Raw genomic sequence first — 27,772 nt, forward strand, 5'->3', positions numbered from 1 at the left:
GAGGGTGTATTCGGGCAAGTGCGGGGCTCGCCGCCCACCGGCTCAGCGCTCCTCACTACAGGTAGCGGTGAGGAGCGTACTTAAACAATATTTAAAATATTCCCGCTATTTTATTTTTTTTACTTTTAGCATATGTTGCTTTCAGTTTATGCTACTTTGAGGGAGTGAGCATGTTTAAATACGTAAAGTACAAAAGGTTTTAAGAAAAAAACTGAAAGGCCACTTAGACATCGTACAGCGTGTGGAGAGTTACGTGCTGCCCTACACCAGAGTGGAAGGTGTGTTTTAGTAGCAGTGCTGGGGTGTGCTGGGGAACATAGGCTTATGACCCACGCGTGTGGGCCCTACCTATGTAGCAAGTCTGCAAGACTTCAAAGTATATAAGGATAAATTAAGGGGGTTTATGTATAGGTAGGCATAGCAGGGAGAGTGTGTCAGGGGAAATTGAAGTTGAACTTTGTTTTTTTAATTAGGAGGTATAGCTCTTTTTGCATTTGTTTATGAACTTCATCTTAGCGTTGTTTCTGGGCTGAAATAAAATCCTCTCAGAGGCTTCTAATTCAATTGCGTGTTTCCGCTATGCTGGGCTATGTCTCTTGCATGTAACAGCCCACAAAGTGGGTGCATGTGTGTATTGCAATTACTGATGCATTTCAGATGCTTTCAGGGAACCTATTACTAATTTTTCATTCATAGATGGTTATTTTTGTCCTGCAAAATATATGTATGCTGTTTCATTAAAAATTCTGCTGATTTGCAAAGGTTGCTGATATGAAAAGGACTTGGAATACTTTGAGAAACTTTACAAAATATAACTGTATTTTATCTTAGTTTGGTTTTCAATATACACTGCAAAGTTTTCTACCAGCTGACTTTATAAAATATTAGTCTTTCAAGAGTCATTCCTAAAGAGAAAGGAGAAACCATGTAGCTTTACATGTTTTGTTAAGTAGAACTTTAATGGTCCAGGAAGGCCATGTCTGGGTTTTATTGTCAGTGTTATTTTGAACACACAATTTTCTACGCCGTTTCAATTTAAAAAATGTGTTTGTGTGAAAACAGCATTCTGAGTGTAAGCTTCCAAGCCTGAGACAACAGTCGCACTAAGAAAGGTGTAAATTGCACTACTTGTTAATTTGATGCAGAGTTAAAATTCCCATGTCATCCCTGATAAACTTATGAAAGCTAGCAAGATATCTTTTGGGATGTTAGGAGAGTTTGAGCAGGATATATTATTCTCTAGCTTTTGATCCTAAGAAATATGATAAACTTACTGAATCATAGGCTGATTTTTTTGTTGTTGGTGGTAAAGCATAAGTGGGGTACATAAAGTGCTTAATGAAAAAAAGTGCTATTGCCTGGAAGTCTCCTGAGTCAACAGTGAGATCATATTAATATAGATATTGTAGAAGTGCTTCCATTTGTCATAGGTAGAATGCTATATAAATTTGTAGTGCACTTTCTTTAAGCATTTACCAAGCATGTAATCCAGGCTTTTTTCTGTAGTAAGTACTTATAGCAATTCATTAAAGAGAGAGATCTGCTCCCCATCCTTTATTGTGAGTGAGGTTAGGAGACTTTTTTTCCTTCCTGGTTGCCCCATTTACTGCCTTCTGACCGTATTCTCAACTTCCTCCTGTTACCATAGTCTTCTAAGACTCTACGTAAGACTGCCCATAACAACAATTTCATTGTGCCGTGAGGATGTAATAAGTCTTTTAGATGTTCCCCATAAAAGCGTTTTTATGGGCACTCACAAAACCTAGCACTTCCCAAACCCTCCAAAGAAACACCAACTGAAATACCTGACTTTGTTCCTGACTTTTCTTGAACACATATATGATAAGCAGCTCAATAAACTCTTAATTCATCTCCTTATTTCTTCCTTATCCCATTATTTTATACTTTTATGTCTCTTGACCTTCAGGAGGAGGAGCAGGTGTATTATCATCCCAATGGAGAGAGTGACTCACTACTAATGGAAAATAGCATGTCTGGAGACCATTCTGTACTTTTTCTTCCAATGCAGAATTCATATTGGTGAAATGAGTCTTGGGTGTGCAGAGGTCTCAACTTGCATAGAGAACTCAGGGAGAAATTAATGCAGATAGGTAGAGCTAAGTATCAAATGCATTGTATGTGGCAGTACCAAGATTTCTGCTGAAGCTGACATTACTGGGATTTTTGTTTGTTTGTTTTGTTTTTCCCCCTCACTTGGGCAGTCCTCTCATGTTATAGCTCATGATTCTTCCACACCCAGGCCTCTATCTTCTTTGGCTTTCGTTGCTTCCTTACCACACGCCTCTGCAGGTCAATGTACTTTTTTTAAGACTGAGTGACTTTGCTTTGGACCAGCAGGTTCCAGAGCAGAAAAGCACGTTAATTGTATTTTCATTTCCTCTGTGTTGTTTAATTCTGAGGTAGAATTACTGTTCTTCTTGGGGCTCATCCACTCTGTGGGTATATGTGGATGTTCCCCCATGTGCTTAGCATGACTGCAGTTAAATCTCAGCTGTTTCTTGCCAGCAGACACATGTGATTATACCAAGACATTTAAATGCACATGTGTATTTCCCGATGCTTTCATGAACTGTGAAATATGAACATTATACAGGCTGATATGGTGGTCAGAGGAAATGCAGCCAAGACAGTGCATGGAGGACCTCTGAACTGTACTAAGTAGTTTCATGTAATGTCAAGCAAGGTGTGCTTATGGCTTATCATTTGCATAGTTGCTGTAATAACACTCGATAGTCTGTATGATTACTTGAGGACTAATTTCCATATATAGTCATGAGAGTGGTTGTCAGAGTAGTTGCCTGACCTTTGAACACATTGCATTGTTCCTATATACCATAAAAACGTGTAATCTGGTATGCTTTGTTTTTATCTATGCCTGTGTTGCTTAGTCAACTTGACTGGACTGAAGGGGCACAGATTAAAATTATATCCTGTTCTGAATATTGATTTGATGATTTAAAAAAAAATAACTAAAAAAGTAAAAAATTGAAACAGGCAGTAAATGGTGGTAAGGACCACAGACAAGACAGCAACCTAGAAGCAGAATATGTACATTCAACTACTAAGCAAAAACTAACAGGTAAAAGAGGGGAAAAAAGCGAGAAAAGGAAATATAAAGCATTAAAATCTGCTTTTCTCATGTCTTCTATTTCTGTATGTAATCTAGACAGGTCCTAGACCTGCAAGCATTTATCTATGTTTTTTATATGAATAAACCTGCTTACCTACTTAAGACTATTGATGATGTAAAATTAAACATTTGAATAATTTCAAGAGATAGCATGTTAGATTATACATTTTTTTGGAACCCAACATTATTACTTACACAGCAGCAATGACTATTTTTTGCTTATCTACAACTACTACTATTAAAAATAGTTGCCTGTATATATCTTTTTGTGACTTGTTTCTTGCTTTCTAGTATTTTTAGAAAAATATTATTCTTGAGGCTTGTAGCTGTGGAGGAAACTCATAGAAATGTATTACTCTCACTACTCTGAGGATTGTGTCCATGGAATGGACGTTGCCTTAATAGCATGTAATATGGGAGTACATAAACTAAAATACTGTACCACTACCCTTACATTTAACACTTCACGTAAAGTCTGTGTGTAACATTTAATTGCCACCTTTCTTACTGCAGTGGTTAATTAAATACAATATTTTCATACCATTCATCACATGTCAAATACTTCACATCCATGCTAACTGTTGCTGTAAAAACTCCAAAAATCACTAGATCTACATACATGGGTTAAATAAATGTAGAACAGGAGTAACATAGAGTAAAAGGATCTGATCCTAGCAAGCAAGTTTATTACTGGAGAAGGCTTTACTGTACTGTGCCAGACAATAAGGAAACAACAAATTGTAAATGTTGTGCTGGGAAAAGATATCTAGCTAAGCAACTGCAAATGCTTTTGAATCTAAAACCCAGGTGTAAGATGTCTCACTAGCTCATTTCAGCCTTGACATTCACTGAGGAAACTGTTGACCAGTGGTCATCTTGTGATATGCAAAGGGATATTAACGATGAAAACAACAACTGGCATTAGTCAAATCAAGTTCAATATGAATCAGGAGTTCCAGGTTACATAATCAGTTCTGCATTACAGTCATGTACTGCTGCTTTATTACGGGATTTTTGAGCATAGCTGTTGCTACACCTTTAAAAAAGGGCTGCAAAATGAAACAATAAGGTTGACTTCTCTATTCTCCAGTGTATTATGTTTGTGATTAAATTACAAATTACATTATTTCAACTTTGATTCAACTGGTCACATGCAGGAAATACTAAATGTCAGTCATGACCTTATTATATTCCTTATTATTTGTTTTGGTACTTCTAAGTGTAAATTACTTGATGGATTTTTAGATTTTTATGAGGGGGTGTGTTGTTTAATTACATACAGGTGTCTGAAGAGAATAAAGGTAATAAATCACAATAGCTTGTCAGTGGGACTGGTGTTGCTAAACCTCAGAAATCAGTTATGCATAAAGCAGATTGTGTGCTTCTACATGCATGCTTCTGGTGGGAAAGGGATTATCAACCCACTTTCAGGGCTCTCTTGCAGATGTTTCCTTAATAATAGGCACTAGCAGAAATAAAATAATGCTTGATCCAGTATTACCCAGTTTAATTCACTTAGTGTATTCATCCTTTCATCTCATTAATAAACATTGGTAGGATGGACTGATTAAAAACATTGGCATGTACTAAAGCTGAAATATTAGGCAATATGTTATCAGCAAGATTATATTTACTTGAATGCTAATTTAAAGAATTTGTCTCAGTGTGATCTTCAGGAGCTAGCTGTTTCCTTTCAAGCCAGATGTTCCCTCACAGGTTTTTGTTTTCCAAAATTTTTATCATTTGGAATGTTTTTGTTTTGCTGATTTATCAAGCTCCTCTTCTAGCTCCATGTCTCCCTTTCTCCCATTTTGTTTCTGCATGTCCTACCATTTCTCTTTGCAGTGGTTTATCCCCTTGTGACAAAGGGTAACTAGATTCTGATCTTTCATATCCTAAAGGTAGGTCAATATAAAGTAGAATGAAATTCTCCTTTTCCATTGAGCTGAGTATTTTACTTCTGTGGTGTCTAGTCCTTCCAAGCTTGATTTATAGAATCAAGATATATTTAATTTAAACTAGTGTGGATTTCAACAATGATACAGCTGGCATCAGGACTTGACTCTGATTCTAAATCTGTTTTTTTCCCCTTAGGTAACAGGATGTATTCAGTGACAAAACAATTCGTACCTGAATATAATGATATCTTTTGCTTTACTTGTCATCACCTATACCAGCCACTTAATTGTATGGGGCAGAATATTTTTTCACATCCCAAAGTAGCAAAATGTTGCAGTACATAAGTAAATTTAAATCTTATCAATAATTCCATTGATTATAAAGAGAGTTGTTATGTGCTTAGGGTTGTATCCACAGATAATTTCTTCACTAACTCAAGGTCTATTGGACAATTCCTTCTAAAAGCTGACACCTTGTTCATCTTAATCATTGATATTTATATATCTTTGATCTTTCCAAAGGGATTTTATTATTCTGCTATTACTATGGGTTTCCAGATACGTGTTGCTAAACATACATGGAAAATCTATATCCTCTGTAAGCTACAGTGTTGGGACCTCTGTAATGTTTTGAATAAAGTAAAATACAAATTTATCAACATTAACTAAAATGTACATGTGGGTATGCCATTGCAAAATGGAAGTTTCCATTGAGTATATGGGAATTACTCCCACCTCTCCCCGCCCTCCCCCATCATTCTAATAAAATTAAGTCTGGCAAAATTTCAGTTGCTGCTTGCAGTTTAGTAATGCTGTGTGTGTCAGGCTGGCTGAGCTTTTGCATAAAGATGATATTAAAAGGGAATGCAATCCTTTTTTTAATAGAGATTTTTTAAAAAAATAATAATAAAACCTAATGTGTACACCCCCTAGATTTCCAAAATCTTTGAGACCATCCATTGTGCCTGAAACTCAAATCTCCCAGTTGGCTTCTTCAGCATGGGCAAGGTGGTTTGGTCACGTCCTACCAGAGCTGCTCCCCAGAGGGGCTTGACAGCAACATGAGATGTTTGTCACGTCAGAGCAAATCCCTACTTATGGCACTCTGCATTATGTTTGTTTTCATAAGGTGGCTTGCACTTTAAAATGGCAGCCCTCCTGTAGTGGTGAAAGACAGCTACTGGGTCAGCCATGCTGGGTTTTTTAATGAAGTTCTGTCTGATAGACTGACTGCCTTGGGGAAAGTAGAAATTATGAAATGATATGTAGTAATAGATGCACATATTTCTGTTGCATTCCAAAAATTTCTGCATGCTTTCCCTCCTGAAACGATTTTGTTGTGATTAATCTATGGAACAAATCCTTCTGCCATATAGTTCATTGTTTAAGCTACCATTCTGCTTTTTACTAAGTAAATTAAGATCAAGGCATTTAAACCCAATAGGATTAATCCATATCAGCCCTTCTCAACCAAATAAGTGTATGTTGGATGAGTGATTGGGTGCTACTGTAGTCTCTGTGCTGCTTAAGAAGTGCTTCATTACGATGTCACTTCAGTTGTATTGCTTTCAGCTGGACTCCTCAACCAGAGGGAGATAGACCAGTAACAGTGGGAAAGCTTGTCCTTTGTATTAGAATGAAAATATGGAAGGTAAGCATAGTGTTTATAGATTTCTGTGCCATGTTTAGACATTTAAAAATAGGGATTTAAATATAGATTAATGTTCAAGAACATTAATTTTGGAGAGTTGGAAATGTAAGTTATTTTTCATGAATTGTCAATGTAAAGTGACACTAAACAACATGACAGGGTTATTCAGTTTTTGTGAAGGTCAGTGGGAGGAGGATGAGCCCCTTGCTACAGACTTGTAGCTAACTGAAAATCAAAAATGTTTGCTTATTTAGTTAAAATATTATGTGAAATAAAATGTATCTCTTGTAAGATCTCCTCCAGAGAGATCTCCCTTGTAAAAGAGCTGAATTATCAACAAGCTGATTTATCTGATAGTTGATCACACTTGATCATTTTATCATGAAAGAGGCAGCTTTTAGCTACATATTTCATTTGCTGAACATGTGGAAATCTGCTTTCAAAGTCCTAACAAGTATTAGGACTTACAAATGGTGTAAAAAATACTAATTTTTACTTCAAAAGTGTCACAGTTTGGAAAGACTTTGAACTGTTATCTGGCAATTTTGGAAGACTAGCATTTAATGCAGGCTATGAGAGCAAACAATTGTCAAATTACTGTGGGACACTTTAAAATGGCTAACACAAAGCAAATATAAATACATGTTAAATTTAAGACTACTCAGAATTCATGTTTAAACAGAAAGACTCCTTACGAAGGTAATGTGCATGACCAGCTTACAGGATTTTTCTGTGCACCAAGTATTGTGCCCTATAGTTACTAGGCTATAGATACCTGTATAAATGTCTCTTTCTTACGTTATGAGACTTTAGGTCATTAATTTTAAAGCAACAAGTAATTTTTTTTAAACCATCATTTTTAGGTTTGTAAGGATTATTACTAGCCTAGCACTGTTTCCTAAGATGAATGTTTTTATGTTACTCAAAAAAAGGAAACAAACCTTCTAGCTAATAAAATCATGCACATCTTTTGCACACCTGCAATGTATGATTAAATACTTAGGGATGTCTGTTCATGTTGCTAACTCAAACTATTAAAAAAAGTAAATGAAAGAATTTGTCTAAACCAAAGGTTTTTATAAAGTTCTTTTAATTTGATTTCTGATGTTTGTAAGAAAGATGGTAAAGTTTTCACCTAAGCATCAGAAACAGCTTTATATTCTTAAATAAAATCTATCTCCTAATCATATGAATTTTAAGGCTGAGGTTTTGAATAATTTAGTTATAAAAATTTTGCTTAGAAATTTCTTTCTCTTTCCTCTTCAAAATGTGATTAAAAATGACAGTTGGCAACAAGAACTGTAGATATTTTCTTCTGGCCTAATTACTAAGAACTACAGTGCCAGCAAACGAAATTCATGTGTGCCCCAGTTAGTCTTCTAGTTTAGAAGCTACAAACAATACTCTATTTAGTGTTGGTTACTCAGATTTACTAATGTGCTCCTTTTACCCTCAACACTGGAGCAAACATAGCTCCTTAAGGCTATGAACTGGCAAATGCGTAGTAGCATTTATGCATCTGTGGACTGTACAAAGACTGTATGGTTTTGAAACGCTGCCATTTGCTTTTTCTGTGTATTGTAGAGGACCGTCCTTTTTCGTCTAGCTTGACCAATGAAAAAAGAAAAACAAAAATAACCTATGAATTTTCCATGACAGAAAATCCTGGCTGATAGTAGCTGATCAGTCTAATCTTCTAATAATCTTTTGAACCATGTAGAGTTGAACAAGGAATTAGCAGGTGATAGAAGGCCATACTGCCATCTGATAATTAATGAAAACAAAAAAAACTGGCAATGCATCTATTTGGTACTATGTAGTAATTGCAATTAGCTGGAATATGAAGAACATGTGGATGTAAATTGAATTGCTGAGTGCAGGAGAATGAATGTGCCTTTCTATTGTTGCTCTTAATGATCTTCACATGATTAACTTCTGGGGTGACCTTAAAACTAAGTTCATTAGTAAGAGTTAGCCTGTGGTGCTCTGCTGGAGTTCCAGTATTTGTAGCAAGCTGTGGTTTCCTACTTCAGACTACTAGTGAGCAGGCACAGGGAAAGATAAAGGTAGTAGTTTTCTGGAGTGTAGCAGTTGCAATGTTTTAAGATCTCCCTCCCCTTCTGCCTCTTAGTCTGTTTGTTCACTGTTGGCTTTGTTCATAGTTTTGCTTTTTAAGTTACATGCTAACTAAACGTTATTTTCATGCTTGGAGAAGAGAAAAATAGTTCATAATGTTCCAGTTGGCTTAAGAAAAAGATAATTTTCTGAAGTTATGAGTGCCACAGAAGGGTACATTCCTTAGCAAAGAACACAGAGTACAGTATGTCCTATGTCTCAGGCAGCACCGAATCTGGAAGAAATAGAAGCTTGGGACAAAAACAGATAGCTTTGCAAAAGATACTGTAAAAATATCAGTGATATTGTAAGAGATTAAACAGTTGAAGGTGAGTACACTTTGTAGCAGATGGAAAGCAAAATCCAGCAAACTCTAAAAAACTGTGAAGCACATAATGTGAAATTGTTATTTGCTAATAGCAGCAGCAGAATTTTGGCTGTGAAATTAGTAGTAACAATTGTTGTGCTAGAAGCTGGTAGATAGTGAAAAACTGTGCTATATGTTGTATTTTAATGTTTCTGATTACTTTTGTTTCCTTACTATAAATACTGAGGTGGAGATAACATTCCAACTACTTGACTTTAGCAGGGTCACTTTTAGAGACATACTATTTAAATTGTAATTTAGATGCAAATCAGAAGATGGTAAGTCAGTGACTTCCACGGTATTATCAGTTCTCATAATTTGACTAAGTTTTCCATGAAAATTGAAGATGCTCTCAAAAGTCAGTTTGTGGAGTTGAGAAATTACATGAGGATCTATTTAACTTTTCAAGCTTTTCTCTGTAACTGGAAGGGCTACAAATTTGTTTTCGTCTGAGAATAATGTGAAGTATCTGAAAACAGAAGGCAGATGTTATTCCATATGAGTAATTTTAAAACCCTTTGACATTTTGTAATCTTTTTTTTTTAGTTGGTTGGGATCTGAGTTGTGATTGGTTTTGAAAAGTATGGGTTATGACTACTGACACCCAGAAAGTCCCTCTGTCAAATGAGGGTCCTGTCAACACAAAGGGAGCTCTCAGCATGCATTTTGCTGTGTGCAAAATTCTTATTGATGCAGATGTTTCAGTAAAAATTTCAGGATTTGTTTCCTAATTAAGGTATACATCAGAGAATATTTATATAAGAATTTCCCATAAAAATAATGCAATTTTTATTTGTCATTGTAGTTGCATGCTAACAAAAGCTGTATGTGCATAAACCTAGACAGAGAAAGAAAGAGATTAAGTATCATTTGCTGGTGTGTCTTTTAACTCACTCCCTTTTGCTGTTGTAAACTTGATATGTAATGTCAGCCTAGGCACAGAAGAATGACTTGAGGATGGAGTACCTGAATGAACTTGCTCTTATTAGTGTAGCCTTTCCATTTATATTTTAGTGTGGTTTGCTGTAATGAAATGTCATGGAGAAACCAAGTTTGGACTTAAAAAAAATAATAATTCTATTCTTCAGAGCAGTGACTGGTCACCAAATGGGTTTTATGACAAACTGTTTTCTAGTTTTTCATGAAATTTTCTATATGTTAACAATAGACTTTCCATCTAGTATGCATTTGCATGGTAAAACTGCTGTGATCCTTTGACCTTAGTAAACCTTCATCTTGCCACAGTTTCTGGGTTTGGCACCCTGTGCTATGGTGGCTGTCGTGTTGGTTCAGCCTGTATTTTTTTCCTTGCTTTTGGTGTCAGCATCTGGGGCACCAGCTTCCAGTGCTAATTGGAAAGCATGATCCTTGCCGGCTCTGGCCTTCTAGAGACAGTGCATTTGCCTGGTCACTGGGTGGATGCATTCGGAAGTGATACACGAGCAAAGACGTTCATTTGGGCAGAGATGGTGGATAAAGGGACGAGGTCAGTGAGGGAAGGGTAGCCTTGTAGCATAGGAAGAACAGAAGAGGCGCCTGATGGGGAGCTTGCAGAAGTTCTCCGGGAAGGAGGGTCTAGCACATTTGTGTACAGGGAAGCCAAATGACTAGTCAGCATGGGACATAGTTTCAGTATCATAAACAGATTTTTGGAGAGTATCAAATGGTACATCCAGAGGGCAAATGATATTGCTGGTGAGAGGAGATAAGAAAAGGTCATATAAAATGAATCAATATAGTAAGTCGATTGAACTTGTTGAAAGAAAGACAAATCTGGTTTCTGTTCAAGGGTCAGTCAAATGCTTCCTGGACTAGTGTAAACATTATGGTGTTTCTTCCACCACGTTACCTTAATTTGTCTTGAGCCCCATCCTAACTCTTAGTACCTTGCTAATTAATTTGAATGTAGCTCTACAAGCATGGATTACTTGAATACAGACACTGCCATGTGTAAAATGGAAAAGCGATATTTTTGTGAATTTCCGTTGTAAGCACTAGTTTTAACTATATCAGTAAAAGGTAAAAATTATTCTAGACTCTGGACAGTATGGTGGAAGCTAAAGCAACACTAAAATGATTAAATTGGGAAGGTTAATAACACACCCACAAAGATCACATCTATTGGTTTCTACAAATGTACATTTTCTAATTGGCTAGAGGAGACATTCGTTCTAGGGTTTGCTCAACAACAGGGAGATCTTGTGCATGATCTCATGTCTCCCAAGGGAATTCCTTAGTCCTACTTTGGCCACTGGTTTTACCTATTTTTTTCTTGTCTTTGTGTGCCATTAATGGCATTATGGCTGGATGCAAGAGTTTCTTATTGTAAAATTAAAATGTTCATGAGTATGTCTATGACTTTCTGCATGTGTAATGAACTATGGAACTCAGACCTTGAGGAACCTTTCTGTTTACGTTAATACTTGCATTTCTATAGCAGCAGTAAACAGGAGCTGCTTCTGCCTCTCTTGCAAGGAATATCATTGGGGTTGCATTGTACTTGAATTATTTGTTTCTAAAGTTTTTCACTAGTTTATTTATGGCATGATTATTGGAGATGCTGAAAATCCACAAATTCAGCTGACTCCAGTTGAAGTTGCTGGAATGCAACTGAAAACCTTGTCCTTAATAACTGTGATACCTTTGCCTGGTAATATCTGATAAGGTGCATTGTGAGCCTCTGGAAGATGTTCTGTACCTGAATGCAAAACTAATGTCCTTTAGACCAACTGTAAGGCTTGATTAGGGTGTTTCAGAGCTGAATTGGTGTAGGTTGGTGGCACGCCTTCTGAGCTTCTGAAGTCATCCAGGCATTTAAACTTGTGTAGCTTTAACTCTGTCTCCAAGCTGTTTGCCTGCAAGTAGTAGGCTCAAACTTCTTTAATGGGCATAATAGGGCCATCCTTTTCTACTGTAGGTTGTAGCAACTCTATTCTTGTTTATTCTATTCAATTTCCATAAGAACATAAACTTCTTTTACTTACAAGGAGCTCTGAAAACACTTTTTAGTGGAAACAGTCTCTTATTGGTGGATAATTGGTATGTTTATGTTAAATATTAAGTCCTTATGCCTTTTGTGTTCTTTTTTCTGATTAAATATTTATGTTGTTGAGGAATGAAACATATATTTAAAATATTTGAAATTGATCATGAAAGATGTTGAGATAGCATAAAAGGTAATTAAGATTTATGCTTTAAGTCAATTCAAATTCCTCCTGTGCTTTCATTTTCTTTTTGTCTACACTTCTCTTGACAGAGCTTGGATACCATGTGCGTCCTGTTATTGAACTTTCACCAAGGCAAAGGTTGTGCGTAATAAAACCAAGAGCAAGTGCCACTTTAGCAGGTTCACTGTGTCCAACCTTTACTTTGGATCAGTTCTTTGAATTTAACCATGTTAGAGATTCTATAGGGAAACTTTGTTTTTTGCATTCCTTAATTTGCTTATTATGGCACAACTGTTGAGTATTTTATATTGTATACTTTGATTCTGTACTCCCTAATTTATTGGAAAGCTAATATGTTATATTTAAATTACATAAAATATGCAGATATTTCAGAATACTTCATCTTGAAGTTTTCATCAAGTAAAATGTAAAGCCCATGTGTGGTGGGTTGACCCTGGCTGGGGGCCAGGTGCCCACCAGAGCTGCTCTGTCACTCCCCTCCTTCACTAGACAGGGGAGAAAAAGTGCAATGAAAAGCTTGTGGGTCGAGATAAGGACAGGGAGAGATCACTCACTAATTATTGTCACGAGCAAAACAGACCGAACTTAGAGAGGGAATTCATCTAATTTATTACCAAGCAAAACAGAGTAGAGGAATGAGAAATAAAACCAAAATCTTAAAACACCTCCCCCCACCCCTCCCATCTTCCCGGGCTCAACTTCACTCCCGGCTTCAACCTCCTCCCCCCCTCCCCTCAGCGGCACAGGGGGACGGGGAGTGGGGGTTACGGTCAGTTCATCACACGGTGTTTCTGCCGCTGCTTCATCCTCAGGGGGAGGACTCCTCTCATCGTTCCCCTGCTCCAGCATGGAGTCCCTCTCACAGGAGACAGTCCTTCACGAACTGCTCCAACGTGAGTCTCTCCCACGGGCTACAGTCCTTCACGAACTGCTCCAGCGTGGGTCTCTCCCATGGGGTGCAGACCTTTAGGAGCAAACTGCTCCAGCGTGGGGTCCCCCACGGGGTCACAAGTCCTGCCAGCAAACCTGCTCCGGCATGGGCTCCTCTCTCCACGGGTCCACAGGTCCTGCCAGGAGCTTGCTCCAGCGTGGGCTTCCCACGGGGCCACAGTCTCCTTCAGGTGCCTCCACCTGCTCCGGCGTGGGGTCCTCCATGGGCTGCAGGTGGAATCTCTACACCCCCTCATCCTCCCTCCATGGGCTGCAGGGGGACAGCCTGCTTCACCATGGTCTTCACCACGGGCTGCAGGGGGATCTCTGCTCTGGTGCCTGGAGCACCTCCTGCCCCTCCTTCTGCGCTGACCTTGGTGTCTGCAGAGTTTCTTACATCTTCTCCCTCCTCTCTCCAGCTGCGAAAGCACTCTCTAACTGTTTTTCTCTTTCTTAAATATGTTATCACAGAGGTGCTGATTGGCTTGGCCTTGGCCAGCGGCGCGTCTGTCTTGGAGCCGGCTGGCATTGGCTCTATCAGACACAGGGGAAGCTTCTAGCAGCTTCTCACAGAAGCCACCCCTGTAGCCCCCCCTGCTACCAAAACCTTGCCACGCAAACCCAACACACCATGTCAAAACTGGAGTGACTTTGCTTCAGATTAAGGAGTGTATTGTTTTTGCAGACAATCTGATTTTGTATTCTGAAAGCCAGAAGTGTTGTCTCTTATCAAGATACCTGTGAGAAAAATCTTCTTTCTTTATTTCCGATACTATTTTGTCTGGTATTCTCAAGTCCTAAAGAAAAGCTGCTTGTTGCATGGAAACAGCTTGGTGCATGTATTTTTTTCATCTGGAAGTGGTTTGCTAACAGGTAGGGAGCCCAGGATACACAGTATTGCAGAAATACACAAATTTAACTTCCTTGCTGTTTTGTGTTACTTGCAAAAGTGATCTAACAACAACTAGTGTGTTATGAATGACTGTATAAACATTAGAAAGTACAGTTAGGCGGCAGTAATTCGTGCACGCAGCTCTGCAGGGCTAGTGGTATTGACTCTTATCACCTCAGCATCCTGGTTTCACAGAGAATGTAGCTATTTCAGATTTGCTCTTGATAACATGCTCATTAATACCACAGCTTGTATTGAAGCAAATGAGATGAGAATTGGAGCAGTGGCCTGTGATCTGTGGTGGGACTTGAAAGACTGGAGTTCACTTCTCTACTATCCCCTTGGTCTTTGGAACTGGAGGGAAAGGTGCTGTGAATTCTCTTGGCAGCTGCAAGGGGCGATTGCAGAGGTGAATTCTTGCATACCACCTGCTATTCTAGGCTACAGTATGCCTAGTGCAAATGAAATGGAAGAGTACAGCCTCAAAGAATCCTAGACACAGCAGATTCAAGCAGGAGTTTTGTGAGTTTTATAAATCGGGCAACATTTGTGTTAATGTTGGATGAGCAGTCATCGCTTTGCTTATGGATATGGGATAGACAGATTTCACGTCCCTGTTCCAGAAGAGAGGGGATAAAATACTTCCAGCCCTGTGCTGGAGGCAGGTGAAACTTGTAGAATTCTTAAAAAAATAACTAATTAACCAGACCAGGTCACGCATGGTCTGAGGTAATCAGTTTGGGCAAATTCAGCCCAAAATGTTGGTGTAGCTAAACTGTAAACAAGTTAGGTTTGCAGAATGTTTCAGGAAAGGTACTTCTATAAACATTCCATACAATAGCATTTTTTTCAAAATTACTTTGCTAGAAGTGGTCCTTCTGGCATAGGTAAGGTTTCCATTGATGTTTTTTATTAGGAGTGCTGAATGCAACAATACAAAGCACAGGCAGTCTGAGATCCTCTTGAATGATGCATGTGAAGGAAACTGTGTGAAACTGATACTGTTGATGAATTTGCATGGCTATTCTCTACCCTCAGCAGCCAAAGGAAGCTGGAGGCATTTTGTCTGGATGAAAAGGTATCTTTCTAAAGGAAACATGTATCTGCTTTATAGTAGAATTGCTCTTCATCCAGACTTAAGCCTCATGAAATTATTCTGTACTTAGACCACAGTAAGTGAAGTCAGGCTCCTGACCAGTCTAACAGTTGGGTGTCTCCACTTACTGTTTTACTGTTTATTCCTGAGTCACCCTTGTTTATCTTATGGCATAGTGGAAAATGTTGATTTTATTATTCACCAGAGTTACTGTACTATGTTGAACAAATTCCTACAGAGTGAATAATTAACTTCAGTGTAAATCTTCCAGTCCTCCTTACATAAGATACATATTTCATGGGCACAAAATTTATCACTCTAATCTTCCTCTAGCAAAGATCAGTGCATATAGTTTTGGAAGAAGTTAAAAAAAAACCCCTGTTTTTCCCTCTTAAACTATACCTTGTTCACTATATATTGGTGTGCGTAGAAGATTGAGGAAAATTCCATGGATTATCAGTTTATATGTTTGAAACATAATGTTTTTTCGTTGTTATCCTCTAAGTTCTAGTAGTTAAATACTTTTGATGGTCATAAATGTATCCAGCCACGTTTATGAGCCCAGGCTGAGAAACATACCCTCTGACTCTTTTGGGTAGTGAAGCTTAAGACTGAATGTACGGTATTTAAAGAACTTTCCACTTCACACTACTCTGTTAATAACTGTACCTGATACCATAATTATACCCTTCCTCTTCTTTCAGAAAACTAGCAATGTGCTTCAGCAGTTGCAGTATCTTTTTTATTTTTTTAGATATACAGATATATGTATTTATATAGCTAATTACTGTGACCTTTCGGTGCTCTCCCATTTTAAAGGTTTACAAGCATCCTCTTTGCTGCATTAGGAGTGGATCTATTTTTGTATCTTCTTTCTTTATAAGACCCAGTGCTCATCATTCTACAGGTATATTAGATTATTTCTTTCTATGCTTAGAGGACTGTATTCTGCAATCAAGACTTCTTTCACTTGGATTACATGAAGTGTAATGCTCTCCTATTAGTGTCTCCTGCAGCTTTTTCACTGGTTTAGAAAGATAGTTTATCTTTCCCATATCATATACCAGTTAATAAAATTCTAATCCTATACCAGTTATAATAATAAAAAAATTATGAAGTCACTGAACCTTATTGATTATTCATTTTGTCATAAAGATTAAAAGACTTATCACAGTAAGTTAAAAAGTTAATCTCCAGTGAAGTTTTTTTAAAAAAAGTTAATCTCCACTGCTGTTTTATTACAGGCCACTAGTGAAACACCTAAAATAATTTGTCCTTTCATGTTGTTTAAAGGATTGATTTAGTTGGCCCCCTAATCATCTTTATATTTGCGGGTCAAGAGTAATCTTGGCATAAGTTAAAAGATCTTTCGGTGTAAGCTGGGGGAAAAAAAAAAAACAACAAAAAACCGCAAAACAAACAGAGCAAACAAAAACTTGGATAGTTTTATCTTGGAAAGATAACAGAAACCTCTGTGTGTGTATTCAGATAACGCTAACCCTATGTATATCAATTGCAATTAGTTCCATTGCTCAAATTTTTATAATATGCAAGTCCTTTCACTGATGTTTAACTAGCATTTCCTCAGTTAAAATACAGCAGCATTTACTCCAGTTTCCTTACTGACTAAAGAGAACATCTTATGCATATCCTTGTTTTAAAGTTCCTTTTGTAAGTCTTATACCATATAATGCATTGTTTTCTCACTGAGGGTAGAACTCCTAGTTTAATCTGGCGAGAGCTTAAAAGAGACTAATGGTGTATGAAAGCTACCCTGTTCCCATAACACTGGTTTAAAGAATCCCAGATAAACTAACACAGGAATGCTACAGGTTAAGCTATGGGTTTTGTGGTGAGGTTTTTTGCATTAAAATCTATAGCAGTTTGATTCGAAGCCCAATAAGAGAAGCAGAATTTTAATGTGTTGCAAATAGTTACATACTAATAATCAGTTGATTATTGGCATAAAAGCAGTAATTCTTCTGCACAATCTGTATTTGCAAATTATGCTAGCTTGGCTGTGGTTGGAAGCAACCGATTTAAGGATGATGCAGCAATAGAGTGGTATTTGCACCAGGGACAGAGGAGGTGTATCCCTAATGCCAGACAAAAAGAATGGCAACAAAAGAAAATAAGCTCGAGTCAGTATTTGTAATGTCCATTGTTCTTGCCGAAGCAGCTGCATGGGGAAACAAGGCAAATAGAATTTGAAATGAAGAGCTGAAAAAGAAATTGCCAATTGCCTGCAGGGATGGGGTAAACTATTGGGCCAGATTGCCAATTAACTGCTCTGTTTTTTCTGACAGCTTTGATAACAGGTCAAAAATGTGGCAGGAACTGCTGTTTGGCCTGCTTGCTTTATCCTTCGTGGATGCTCAGCCAGATACTCCTCTGCACACAAAGAAATACCACAATGGTATCAAAAGTAGTTTGAATCTGTGTTAATGTTGGATGTGGAACTTTTTCTGGGAAACTCCAGTGACTTGTCTTTTAGATACAAAAAAGACATACAAGACAGGCTAGGGATAGATGAATGTTATTGGTTCATGTTAAGCATGTTGGGGAGGAGAGGATCAAGGATACTTTCTCAGCATTAAATACTATTTGTACTTGCCCTGTCCTGGGGCAGCAGAAGATGGTTTAATGTAAGCATAAACTACAGAAAATCTAAGTGTCATATGAACGCTACCAGAGTACAGGGAAATGTATTCTCTGTAATCAAGTATATCTTTCAGCAGGTAGTCATAGTTCCAATAGACATGTACCTTTGGAGGCTTAAGGTTAAATCTTGTCAGAATTGCCTGTGGACCAAGTCATCTTGGGTGGTGGTAAACCTGCATGTGCAAGGTATTTATTAGCTGAGATAGGTCTCTGTTTCTATATTGAAATTGTCTGAAATGTCTGACTAGTTTAGGTGTTGCCTCTGCTTGCTCAAATGCCAGAACCATGATTGCAGCACTTCTGCCATTTAATTGACCAGCTAATTTACGGTGTACTTGTATAATATGGTATTTAAGGCTGTCTCTTTAGAGCAGAGGTATTAGCTTTATTTATCTGCTTCATTCAAGAACAGATGTTTCTATTGTGTTACTGAAATAATCAATGTCTGTGGAAATCAGAGATTGCTATTTTCTGAAATAGAATATGATGGAAAATCTAAATTATGAATCATAAAAGGGGAGGAGTGAAACTAATTGCATTGCAACTTTTCAGAAATTGTTTTTGATAAAATCTGACTCATGGTAATGGTAAATAGTTAAAAACATTAACAGTATGACAAGTGGTGTTGTCCTTTGCACCTGCACGGCTAAATATTTCACTTATACAGAAACAGCATGTCAAAGCCTTTCAAGAGGACTGTCTTCCGTCTTTCTGCGGCTTCAGAGTACTTTAAATTTCCTTAGTAATTTGGATTTGAGTGCTTAATTTTTTTCCCCAACTATTCCACAGTTCATTATTTCTTTATTTTTAATTGCCACATCAGGTTTCCAGTCAAGGTACTTGCACTTCCAGAAACATCTACGTGTAAGGTCATTTTTTCTGAATATGTATTTCAATTTTTTGAGTATGAAGACTGGTACATGTTGCTAGTAAGTAAGCTTAGCAAAATGGATGAGTAGGATTTTAATACTTAAATAAGATCAAGTGACATGAAGGAAAAAGACTTAACTCACCACCCACCCTCAAGGCCATATCCTGTGACCCACAGGAACAGTCCCAGTGAAGACAGAGAAAATTCTAACCTGAGTAAAGTAGACAGGTTCTGATTAAAATAATCCCCTGTTTTTTAAGAACTCTTTTTATGTATCATCATGGAAGAAAACTAAATTACTCTGGAAACTTTAAATAACATTATGAAAGAATGGTAAACTACTGCCTTAAAAGAAGCAGAAACATTTGCTGAGATGAGAATCAGTTACATAGTGCACATAACTTGTTTTTTCTTACACAGCAGTGTAACTGTAAATAAATAAATGCTTATGCTGCAGATAGGACCAAAATAAACATTTTTACTATTATACTTTGAGATAGTAATCACATACTGTTGGGACAAAAATTTTCTTGAATGGTTTGGCAATACAGTTGCTATCTTCGAAGGTTTCACCACATCTCATGTCACTTGTTTTCCTTAAAACCCCGATCCCCAGCTGAAGTTTGTTACATGAGAATCTTAACTTCCAAGTAATTTTCTTTTTGAAGGAAATGTCTTAACTCTGATAGTTTCAGATAAGCACAAACTTCAAAACATAAACCCCCAAAGATTAAAAAAACCCCAAACAACAAACGAGAAAAATAAAAAATGTTAAAAAAAGAAAGTCTTTAAAACAAAGTCATGGTATTTTATAGTATTTTGAACAAATAGTTGCTGTTTATTTAAAAACAGTATTTTCAAAAAAGTTGGGGGCTACTCATTGCTAGCTCATGAGCATTGCTCATGTCATTAAGCACACAGGGTTAGCTACATGTAAGATACCTCATTCAGCATTTTTTTTTTAGCTCTAGAGACCTTTCCAGCATTTCCTGCAGAGTGTGTTTTTCATTGCAAACGGATCAAGAATTCTTAATGAGTACTTCATAGTATAGTATAATCTTTCCCATTCTCTTACCAGCAGTAAAAACAGTAGCAAAAAGATTGTCCCCTTGTCTATTGTATTAGAAAATCAAAGATAAAAAGTTATTTTGCATTTATGAAAATGCTGTTGAGAGAATCAAAACAATCCTATTGAAAACTGCCCAGCAATTTAAATGTGTGCATAGTTACAGTTAAGAAAGATCTCTAAAAAGCTGATGTTTTCATTTAATAACTCTTATTTATATAGAATATGAATGTAAATGATGAAAAGTTTGTCATTCTGGGTTCAACAAAAGGCAAAATAATATGAGGAGGAATGCCATAATACATAGCTTTGGATTGGTAGGTTTGCATAAAATTATCAATCCCAATATCTTGGTCAAGTTCTAATTTCTGGCTACATGAATCTCCATCCAGCGAAATACTTTCCAACATAGTACCCAAATATGTTGAATAACTCTGTTTCTTACTAATGTAATATTTGCAAGTCGATTTTTAATGCAGATGGATTTTTTCTTTGTTTTGGGATTTTTTTTGTGAAGTTGTATCATGTCTCCTTTTTCTCCTGAAAGATATTTTGTAAATATGAGGACGTTAGACTGTTGACAACCTTAAGCATTGGATACACAGCAAGTGCGGATTCCCACTGTAAGTGGAGGTAGCTACAGAGGAGAGGCTGGCCCTGTGCTCTTTGCTCTCCAAGCAAAGGTGGGCAACCCGTGAACGTCATGCAAACCAACAGGTTGTTTTGTACTTCTTGTTTCATAGATAGGCAGGAGAGCCAATTTGTGATAAACTAATGTTCTACCCAGCTGCAGAATGTCTGCCTTTTGACATCAGTAGTGCAGTAGTGTGATATCTTAGTGAAATAATCTCCATCAGTGATGTCACCACTTATAATTCTGAAATCAGGAGATGCTTCAGTGATTAATGTAGTGAGGCAATGTTACACCTGTTTGTGGCTGCCCACAGCTAATTTATTTTATATTAAAACTCTTTTCACCATAGAGAAGGCATAACTCACATCAGCGGTATTGTATGCACTCGTTAGTAAACCTCCAGGAAATGTCTGACTTCTTGGCACGATCCCCCACCAAACCACAGCTGATGTAGTGCCCTGCTGCCTCTTCTCTCATGTGCTGGTGACCTGTGCGATTGCTTCATTTGTATTTTTTCTCATTGTCAGATTGTGAAGGATTGCAAGAAAATTTACACAGCTAGAATGGGAAGAAATTATTTTCTAATAGAAATTCAGATCGATAATGTTTAATCTCCTTTATCCTGAACTAAATTCTGATTCCATTATTACAGTCATGCAACCATCTAGTTATGAGGCAGTCCCTGTACTGGGAAAGTTTGTAACCTAGTTAGGACATACAAAGGTGGGAAAGAAAGGTACAGTCTTGCTCAAGGGCATCCAGCAGGTCCATGGTAAAACCAGTTGGTGAATTCAGGTATTCCCTTCCAGTGTCTTGTCCAGTGGCTAATAGTACACTTCTGCTGATACGCATGATTTTTGGGGGAGAAGCAGCTGCATATTGCAGATTTGAGTATAATTATTAAGAGCAAATAATAACCTGGCCATTACAAGAATATTTTTCCTGCTCTAAAGCAAAAACACTAAACCAGAAGGGAAAATATACACAAGTATAGGACAACTTTGATGAAAACACTAATGTAAGGTTGACTTTTGTCACTTACAAAGTAAAAACAAAGACAAAACTTACTTTATGGTAGGCACAGCACCATCTGTAGCACATTGTGCACTCTACAGCCAAGTGTTGCTCAGAGCAGTGCACGTGCAGATGGGTGCTGCCGTAGGCTTACCTTGTGTGCACAGTGGAAAACAACAAAGGCAGATATAAGAAAAGGTGCCTTCTACTTTTTTATGGAGTTGGGTAGAGAAAGTAGATTGACACCGAGACTCCAATCTTTGTGCTCAGTAAAAACCTTTATTTGGCTCTTTGACAGTGTTATGAAACAATAGGCTTGTCAGAAGGGTGGAATAAAGGTCAGGAGGTGGTTACTTCTGTGGCAACTGTGGAAAGGCTCATCACTGTTCACCCACTGATTCTAAGCAGGAACTTTAAAGCTTCAACTTTAAAAACTTGTAACTTTTTAAGTTCAGCTGAGGTGGGACATTTGCACTACTGTAGTCCTGCAAAGAGATGAGCACTAGCGTGCAAATGTCTGAGTGCTCAGTGATTTGCAGGACTAAATCCTAGCCCTAAACACTAATGGGCAATGCTACTGCATTGCACTTACAACCAATTTTTAGAAAAATTAATTTCTTGAAAAGGTGATGATTTTAATGTTGGAAAACCACTCAAGCAATGGAGGTAGACTCTTGGTCTTATTCAATGCAAATGAAAACATGAAGTGTATGAAAAAAGGTGCTGCTATTGTGAACTCTCAGTCACTGTTACAGAGAAAAGAATTGCTAGGTGTTTGATGTACTATAAAGTGGTGTTTGTAGTGTTTTAAGTGTGCCAGGCCTGGAAATGTCGTTGAGGTCTGGTACCTTGTATTGAAAAGATCATTAGCTTGTATTAGTATGTGCTTGGAATTAAAGCCTAATATATTTCCTGTTTATTTTTATTAGGTATAAGCAATTGAGGACAACGCTTCTTGCTGTCCAAAGATGGAAAACAACATAACTACTATCTCTCGTGAAGAGCTTGAAGAACTAAGAGAAGCATTCAGTAAAATAGGTATGTCTTTAAATAAGAAAATGGTAAGGATGCCATTAAGATTGCAAAACCATGTAGGATTTGTGGAGGAAATCTTCATGGATCACTTTGTTTTGATAGGGCAATGTTTTCCTTCTATGTTGTCAGTAATATCTAAGAAAATAAAAATGTTTACATTAAACTCTGTGTTTTCACTGAACCTATGTATGTTTATTAATTTCTTTGAACTTCAGCAATGGAAATAGATACATTTACTTGTTGGACAGCTGCAATATTTGTGCCTTGTATATGCAGCATGATAAGTCTCACAATTCAGTTTTTTTTAACTCCTTAAATCTCAGGGGAAAGTTTTATCTTTAATTGTTAAATATATTTTTGTATGAGATTACTAGCACTTTGGTTTCGCTTTACTTTCATGCTTTGGTGGACTAGTAATTTCTATTTTTGTTTATTGGATTGCATTTTACACTTTTAGCTAAAACTTGGAGATTTTTTTGATCTTTTGTGGCTAGCAGATGTTAATAAATAACTGTACAATTTTATATGTGTGACAGGATGTTTGCAGATTAATCAGAGAGTAAACAGAAAGAGTGAGAAATTATGTAGCAACTAATCCTTATTTCCAGATTGCAAGACCATGCTGAATGTTAAAGTTCACATCTGCTTTATTTCTTGTTTGCCACAGTTCTGCGGGTGTGATGTCTAGCTGTGCAGCTCAGCAAATCAAACAAATATGTTTGTAATCATAATGAGGGAAAAGGGTCGCTTTAGACTTAAATATTAGGAGTCTCCAGCTTGGTAAAGAGATTCTTGGGAAGCTGTGTATTAGAGATCTGTCAGACCATGAGTAGTGTGGAAAAGGTGAAGAGAGAATTACACAGTTTCTGTCAATACAGGTATCGTGTGGTGCCCAGTAGAGAGTCAGAAAGCTTGAAGTAAAAACAAATAACTTTTCTTTGTGACAAATAATAAACCCATGAATCCATTGAGTCGGGATATTGGGATATTGTTGAGACAAAAAACCCAGTAGAAGTGCTAAAGGAATAAGATACTTCCATGGAAGGTAATTCATGAGTTGCCGTTAAGCAGTCATCTTGACATAGTCTGTAGCTCAAGAAGTCTATAGCCTGCAAGAGCTGGAAAGACAGACCAAAGAAAAGAGCACTGTATACGTGTATCCATCTACCAGGAGGTGTTAGGATAGGTAGATATTCACTGGTGGTATCTGACAGCTTTTCTATTTGTTTGGGTTTTACCATCTGCATTCCTTCTTTTTCTCCCGTTCTTTCCTGTATGTTTTCATGTTTCTGTTGTAATAACTGTCTGTACTGCTCCTACTCACTGAAAAACGTTTTTTTCCTTACTGTGTTATGCTTCCTGTAAAATATAAAAATTAAGCATCATTAGCTTTTTTTCATTTTTACATTTCCAGTGTCTTTATGGATAGATTGCTTGCAACTATATCTGTAAACTGAGAGAAAAAGCATGTATTTAACTCTCTGCTTGTCATCATGGAAACTTACCCTCGGTGAAAGATGAACCTAGAGAAATAAAATAGCTGGTAATCTGAGTGAGCTCGTGAGCATGTCCTCTGCCTTTTAGACCATTCCTGTTATTACATGTGTTGTTACATGTCTGCAAGCCAGACAGTGGATGGATGAATACATATGCAGACATAAAGTTTGTCTATATAGTGATTTGTGAATTGTTGGTAGTATCAAAAACACAAAAAGAGATATTTTTAACAGGTGTTTTTAGCCTTTTGTCAGCGACTAAATGTGATCGCCTTATGAAGCTGTACAGAAGCTACATAATATAGTACAGATTACAGGGAAATTACTGTATAGCAATCAATTATGCCTAGAGATGAAAGCATGTTTCTCTGCCCTTCTGTAATGTGATGCATATTCATCCACTATGGTATTACTGGCTGAGTTCTAACACTATAGACAATATGAAGAGAGGTCCTTTAACTACAAAAAAGTGGGAGCACCTTGATAAGTCAGAAAAGTGGCCACATCGTGTTGCTTTTGTTTCCGACTCATTGTGTTATTTGTGACGTCTTAAATTACTTGTTCGATGCATCATTTGTAGAACTAGGAAAATAGTATTAATGTTTTTCAAGAGCTTTAATGTGATCATGAAAGAGAGTGGCAGTTGTCATCAAGCTTGGAAAATATTAGCATTAAATATACAAAATGACGGACTAGTTATGCTGGATATGATTTCTTGTACTTGATTGAGCTTCATGTATACTATGTATCGACTATATAGCTTTTCTGCTTTTAAAAGTACTTCTCTCCATTGCATAAACTTCCAAATTTGCCATCTTGTTATAGCTGTGCTTTGGGATTATAAGATAGTTCCTGAGAAAATACATAACAAGATGGCACAGCTTCTATCCAGTTGTGCCTCTAATCCACAAGTATTTCTTCGTGCTTACTTATCTATGTCAGAAGAAATAGCAATCTTCTAGAACTGTATTTCTCAATTTATTCTCAACAGTTACTATACTTGATTCTTTATATAAGTATAAAAACACCTTGTGCTTTCACGTTACAGATATTGACAACAGTGGGTATGTCAGTGATTATGAGCTTCAAGACCTGTTTAAAGAAGCAAGTCTGCCCTTGCCTGGTTACAAAGTCCGGGAGATTGTAGAAAAAATCATTGCAGTGACAGATAGCAACAAGGATGGGAGAATCAACTTTGAAGAATTTGTCTCTGTAAGACATTCCCTTTGGATGTTTCTCTACTATCTGATACTGTTGAGAACTAGGATAGAAAACTGAATTAAGTGGTACAACTAAGTACTGTTTTGATACAAATAATTAATATTTTGAGAATGGGAAAATTTTCTGTGACAATTTACAATATGCTATGTAATTATTTTCCAGTCTTTATGTTTCACTCCCCCATTTAATTTAGTAGCTCTCATTTGGGCAGCATGTGAGAGCACAGTAGTTTCAATCAGTCCTACTTTCTATTTCCTCAAACATGAGGAGATGGACTACATATTTTGGGAACTGTTGGGTCAGCCCTTGCCCTGACAAAAGAGTAGATAATTAGATACCAGCCTCTAAATTCTCATGGTGATAAACTAGTGCTTGCACTACTGTGTTTAATCTCTGTACTAAAGGCTATTTTTTACTGGGAGTGAGGTACAGTTTTTCACTCTTAGTGAACTAATTTGAGTGGCTTAGACTTTTTTTTTAATGTGGATCACTGGCTAGTGTGCTTTAAGAGAAACAAAAATTCTTCAGGCTGTTGTTTGTCTGTGTGTTTGGGGATGATTGGTTTTTGCTTTGAGTTTGGAGTACTGCTGCCAATAGCACCATTTTGCTTGTTGAACTAGTTTTTGATTTTTCTTTCCAAGATTCTAATTTGCAGTGGTTCATAAGTGAGATGCATATATTTGCATCCAGGTATTGAACTGTATCTGTTACATATATTTCATTGTCAGTTTTGAGACTTCTACGGTATTTGGGCAAATTCAGGGTATCAGGCGGTGGAAAATGGTGTCAGCTTGCTTAAGGGCATGTGTAACGGCAATGTAGTAACCTTTTAGTATAAAGCATATAGTGAAGTAAGTGAAAGAAATATGCAGTAGTCATTTAAACTGTGTATATCTTTAGTTGTTTTCTTTGGTTTACCAAAACATCTGTGGAAAAATTGTGCCGATCGTTGCATATCTACTGTTTTTAGATAGCATGGCTTAATAAAGGTAGCACTTGAGGTAATCACTGAGATAGAATACATTAGATATCCAGTATGCAAGTTTCATGAAGGGATTTGAACTAATTTTACCTATACAGTAATTTTTTGTCAGAACAGAAGTCAATGTAAATAACAAAGAAAGGCAGTCAGGTTAATTACTGACTCTAGAGTACTTACATGAGTTGACACTTAGTTATTTGAAGGTATACTCAATCACAAAATGCTCTCTATCTTCCTTATTTCAGATAATTCAGGAATTGAAAAGTAAAGATGTTAGCAAATCTTTCCGAAAATCAATAAACAAAAAGCAAGGTATTACAGCAATTGGAGGAACATCAGCAATATCTAGTGAGGGGACACAGCACTCTTATTCAGGTAAGAAATAATTAAACACAAGCAAACTTTGCATGGAGGAAGACTCTTTACATTTGCACTACAGACAAAGAAAAAAAACCTACTGGAAAAAATTGCTGTCGAAATCAAATTAACACAGAGAGCATGTGGAGATGAACAAGATAAGTGTGGGTGGTAGTTTATTAAAATGTGGGGTGTTCAGTTGTTATTAGTTTCATGCTGCACTCAGAGGTAAGTTAGGCATCTTTGCTGGAGCAATAAATGGAAGCCAGCACTGGCAGCATGGGGAGGGAGGAATAAATGCCCCCTTTGGCATACTTCTAGTAATGCTAGTCAAGTTTTTGGCTTTGTTACATGCTAAACTACTCTTATTCCTATATTCAGATAAAAACAAATCCCCATTTTCATTTCCACAGTGTTAACTAAAATGAACAAATCGCCACATATCATTTCTGGATGGAAGGGCCTTCTCAGCTGTCTTTGTGTCATTACAGAATTGTTCACTACCATACGATTTTTGCATAGCCTATCTCATACTTGAGAACTTGCTTTTAATATTTGATCTCTGCTTCCTTCTAACTCCCCCTGCTGCGTGTCATTTAAGTTGGTAATTGTGCCTAATTGTATTGCAGCTCCTGGTCAGAATGTTAAGTACGTTCCAGGATCATATTGCAACAAGCAATATTGCAGCTTTTTTTGTTGACTCAAGTCTGGGATTTGCTGTGGTTCCAGAAGTGTGTTAAGATTCTATATATGAGGAAGATTCAGTTCAATTAGCTAAAGGTGGTGATACCCTCTCTCTAGGTATTATCCCTATAGCACCAGCTGTACTTGGTATATCTCCAAAGCAGGGGATGCATTCCATCTGAAAGGATGCCTGTAGGGGGGACACCATCAGAGCTAATTGTTTAGATTCCCCTTCATTTTTGGTGGAGAGAAACTGACCCCACTAGACTGCAATTCATCTGACCTGGCCTCATCAGTCATCTAGTTTATGATGAGATGAAGTCTGCACTAGAATTTCATATTTCTTCCCACTGACAAAGAAAGAAGTGTAATGAGTCAGGTGTAGATACCTGCCTTGTATGCTTCCTTGAGGTAAGTGAGGTGAATGCCACCTGTACTGTGTGATAATTTGGTTACTGATACT

General features: G+C 37.2%; 1 protein-coding gene across 2 annotated transcripts in view; it reads left to right on the forward strand.

Moving 5' to 3' along the window:
• PLS1 (plastin 1) overlaps positions 1–27,772 on the forward strand; it is a 46,651-nt gene that overhangs the window by 844 nt on the left and 18,035 nt on the right. The window contains exons 1-4 of one of the 2 annotated variants that reach the window (XM_075761151.1): positions 15,182–15,270; positions 22,464–22,572; positions 25,114–25,277; positions 26,514–26,643. In XM_075761151.1, the coding sequence (XP_075617266.1) occupies positions 22,503–22,572; positions 25,114–25,277; positions 26,514–26,643 (364 nt within the window). In that variant the 5' untranslated portion in view covers positions 15,182–15,270; positions 22,464–22,502. Of the gene's footprint in view, positions 1–15,181; positions 15,271–22,463; positions 22,573–25,113; positions 25,278–26,513; positions 26,644–27,772 lie in introns of those variants that run through there. The other variant, XM_075761150.1, reaches the window with a different exon arrangement.

This window comes from Balearica regulorum, chromosome 9, assembly GCF_011004875.1.
Source record: "Balearica regulorum gibbericeps isolate bBalReg1 chromosome 9, bBalReg1.pri, whole genome shotgun sequence".
Classification (NCBI taxonomy): domain Eukaryota; kingdom Metazoa; phylum Chordata; class Aves; order Gruiformes; family Gruidae; genus Balearica; species Balearica regulorum.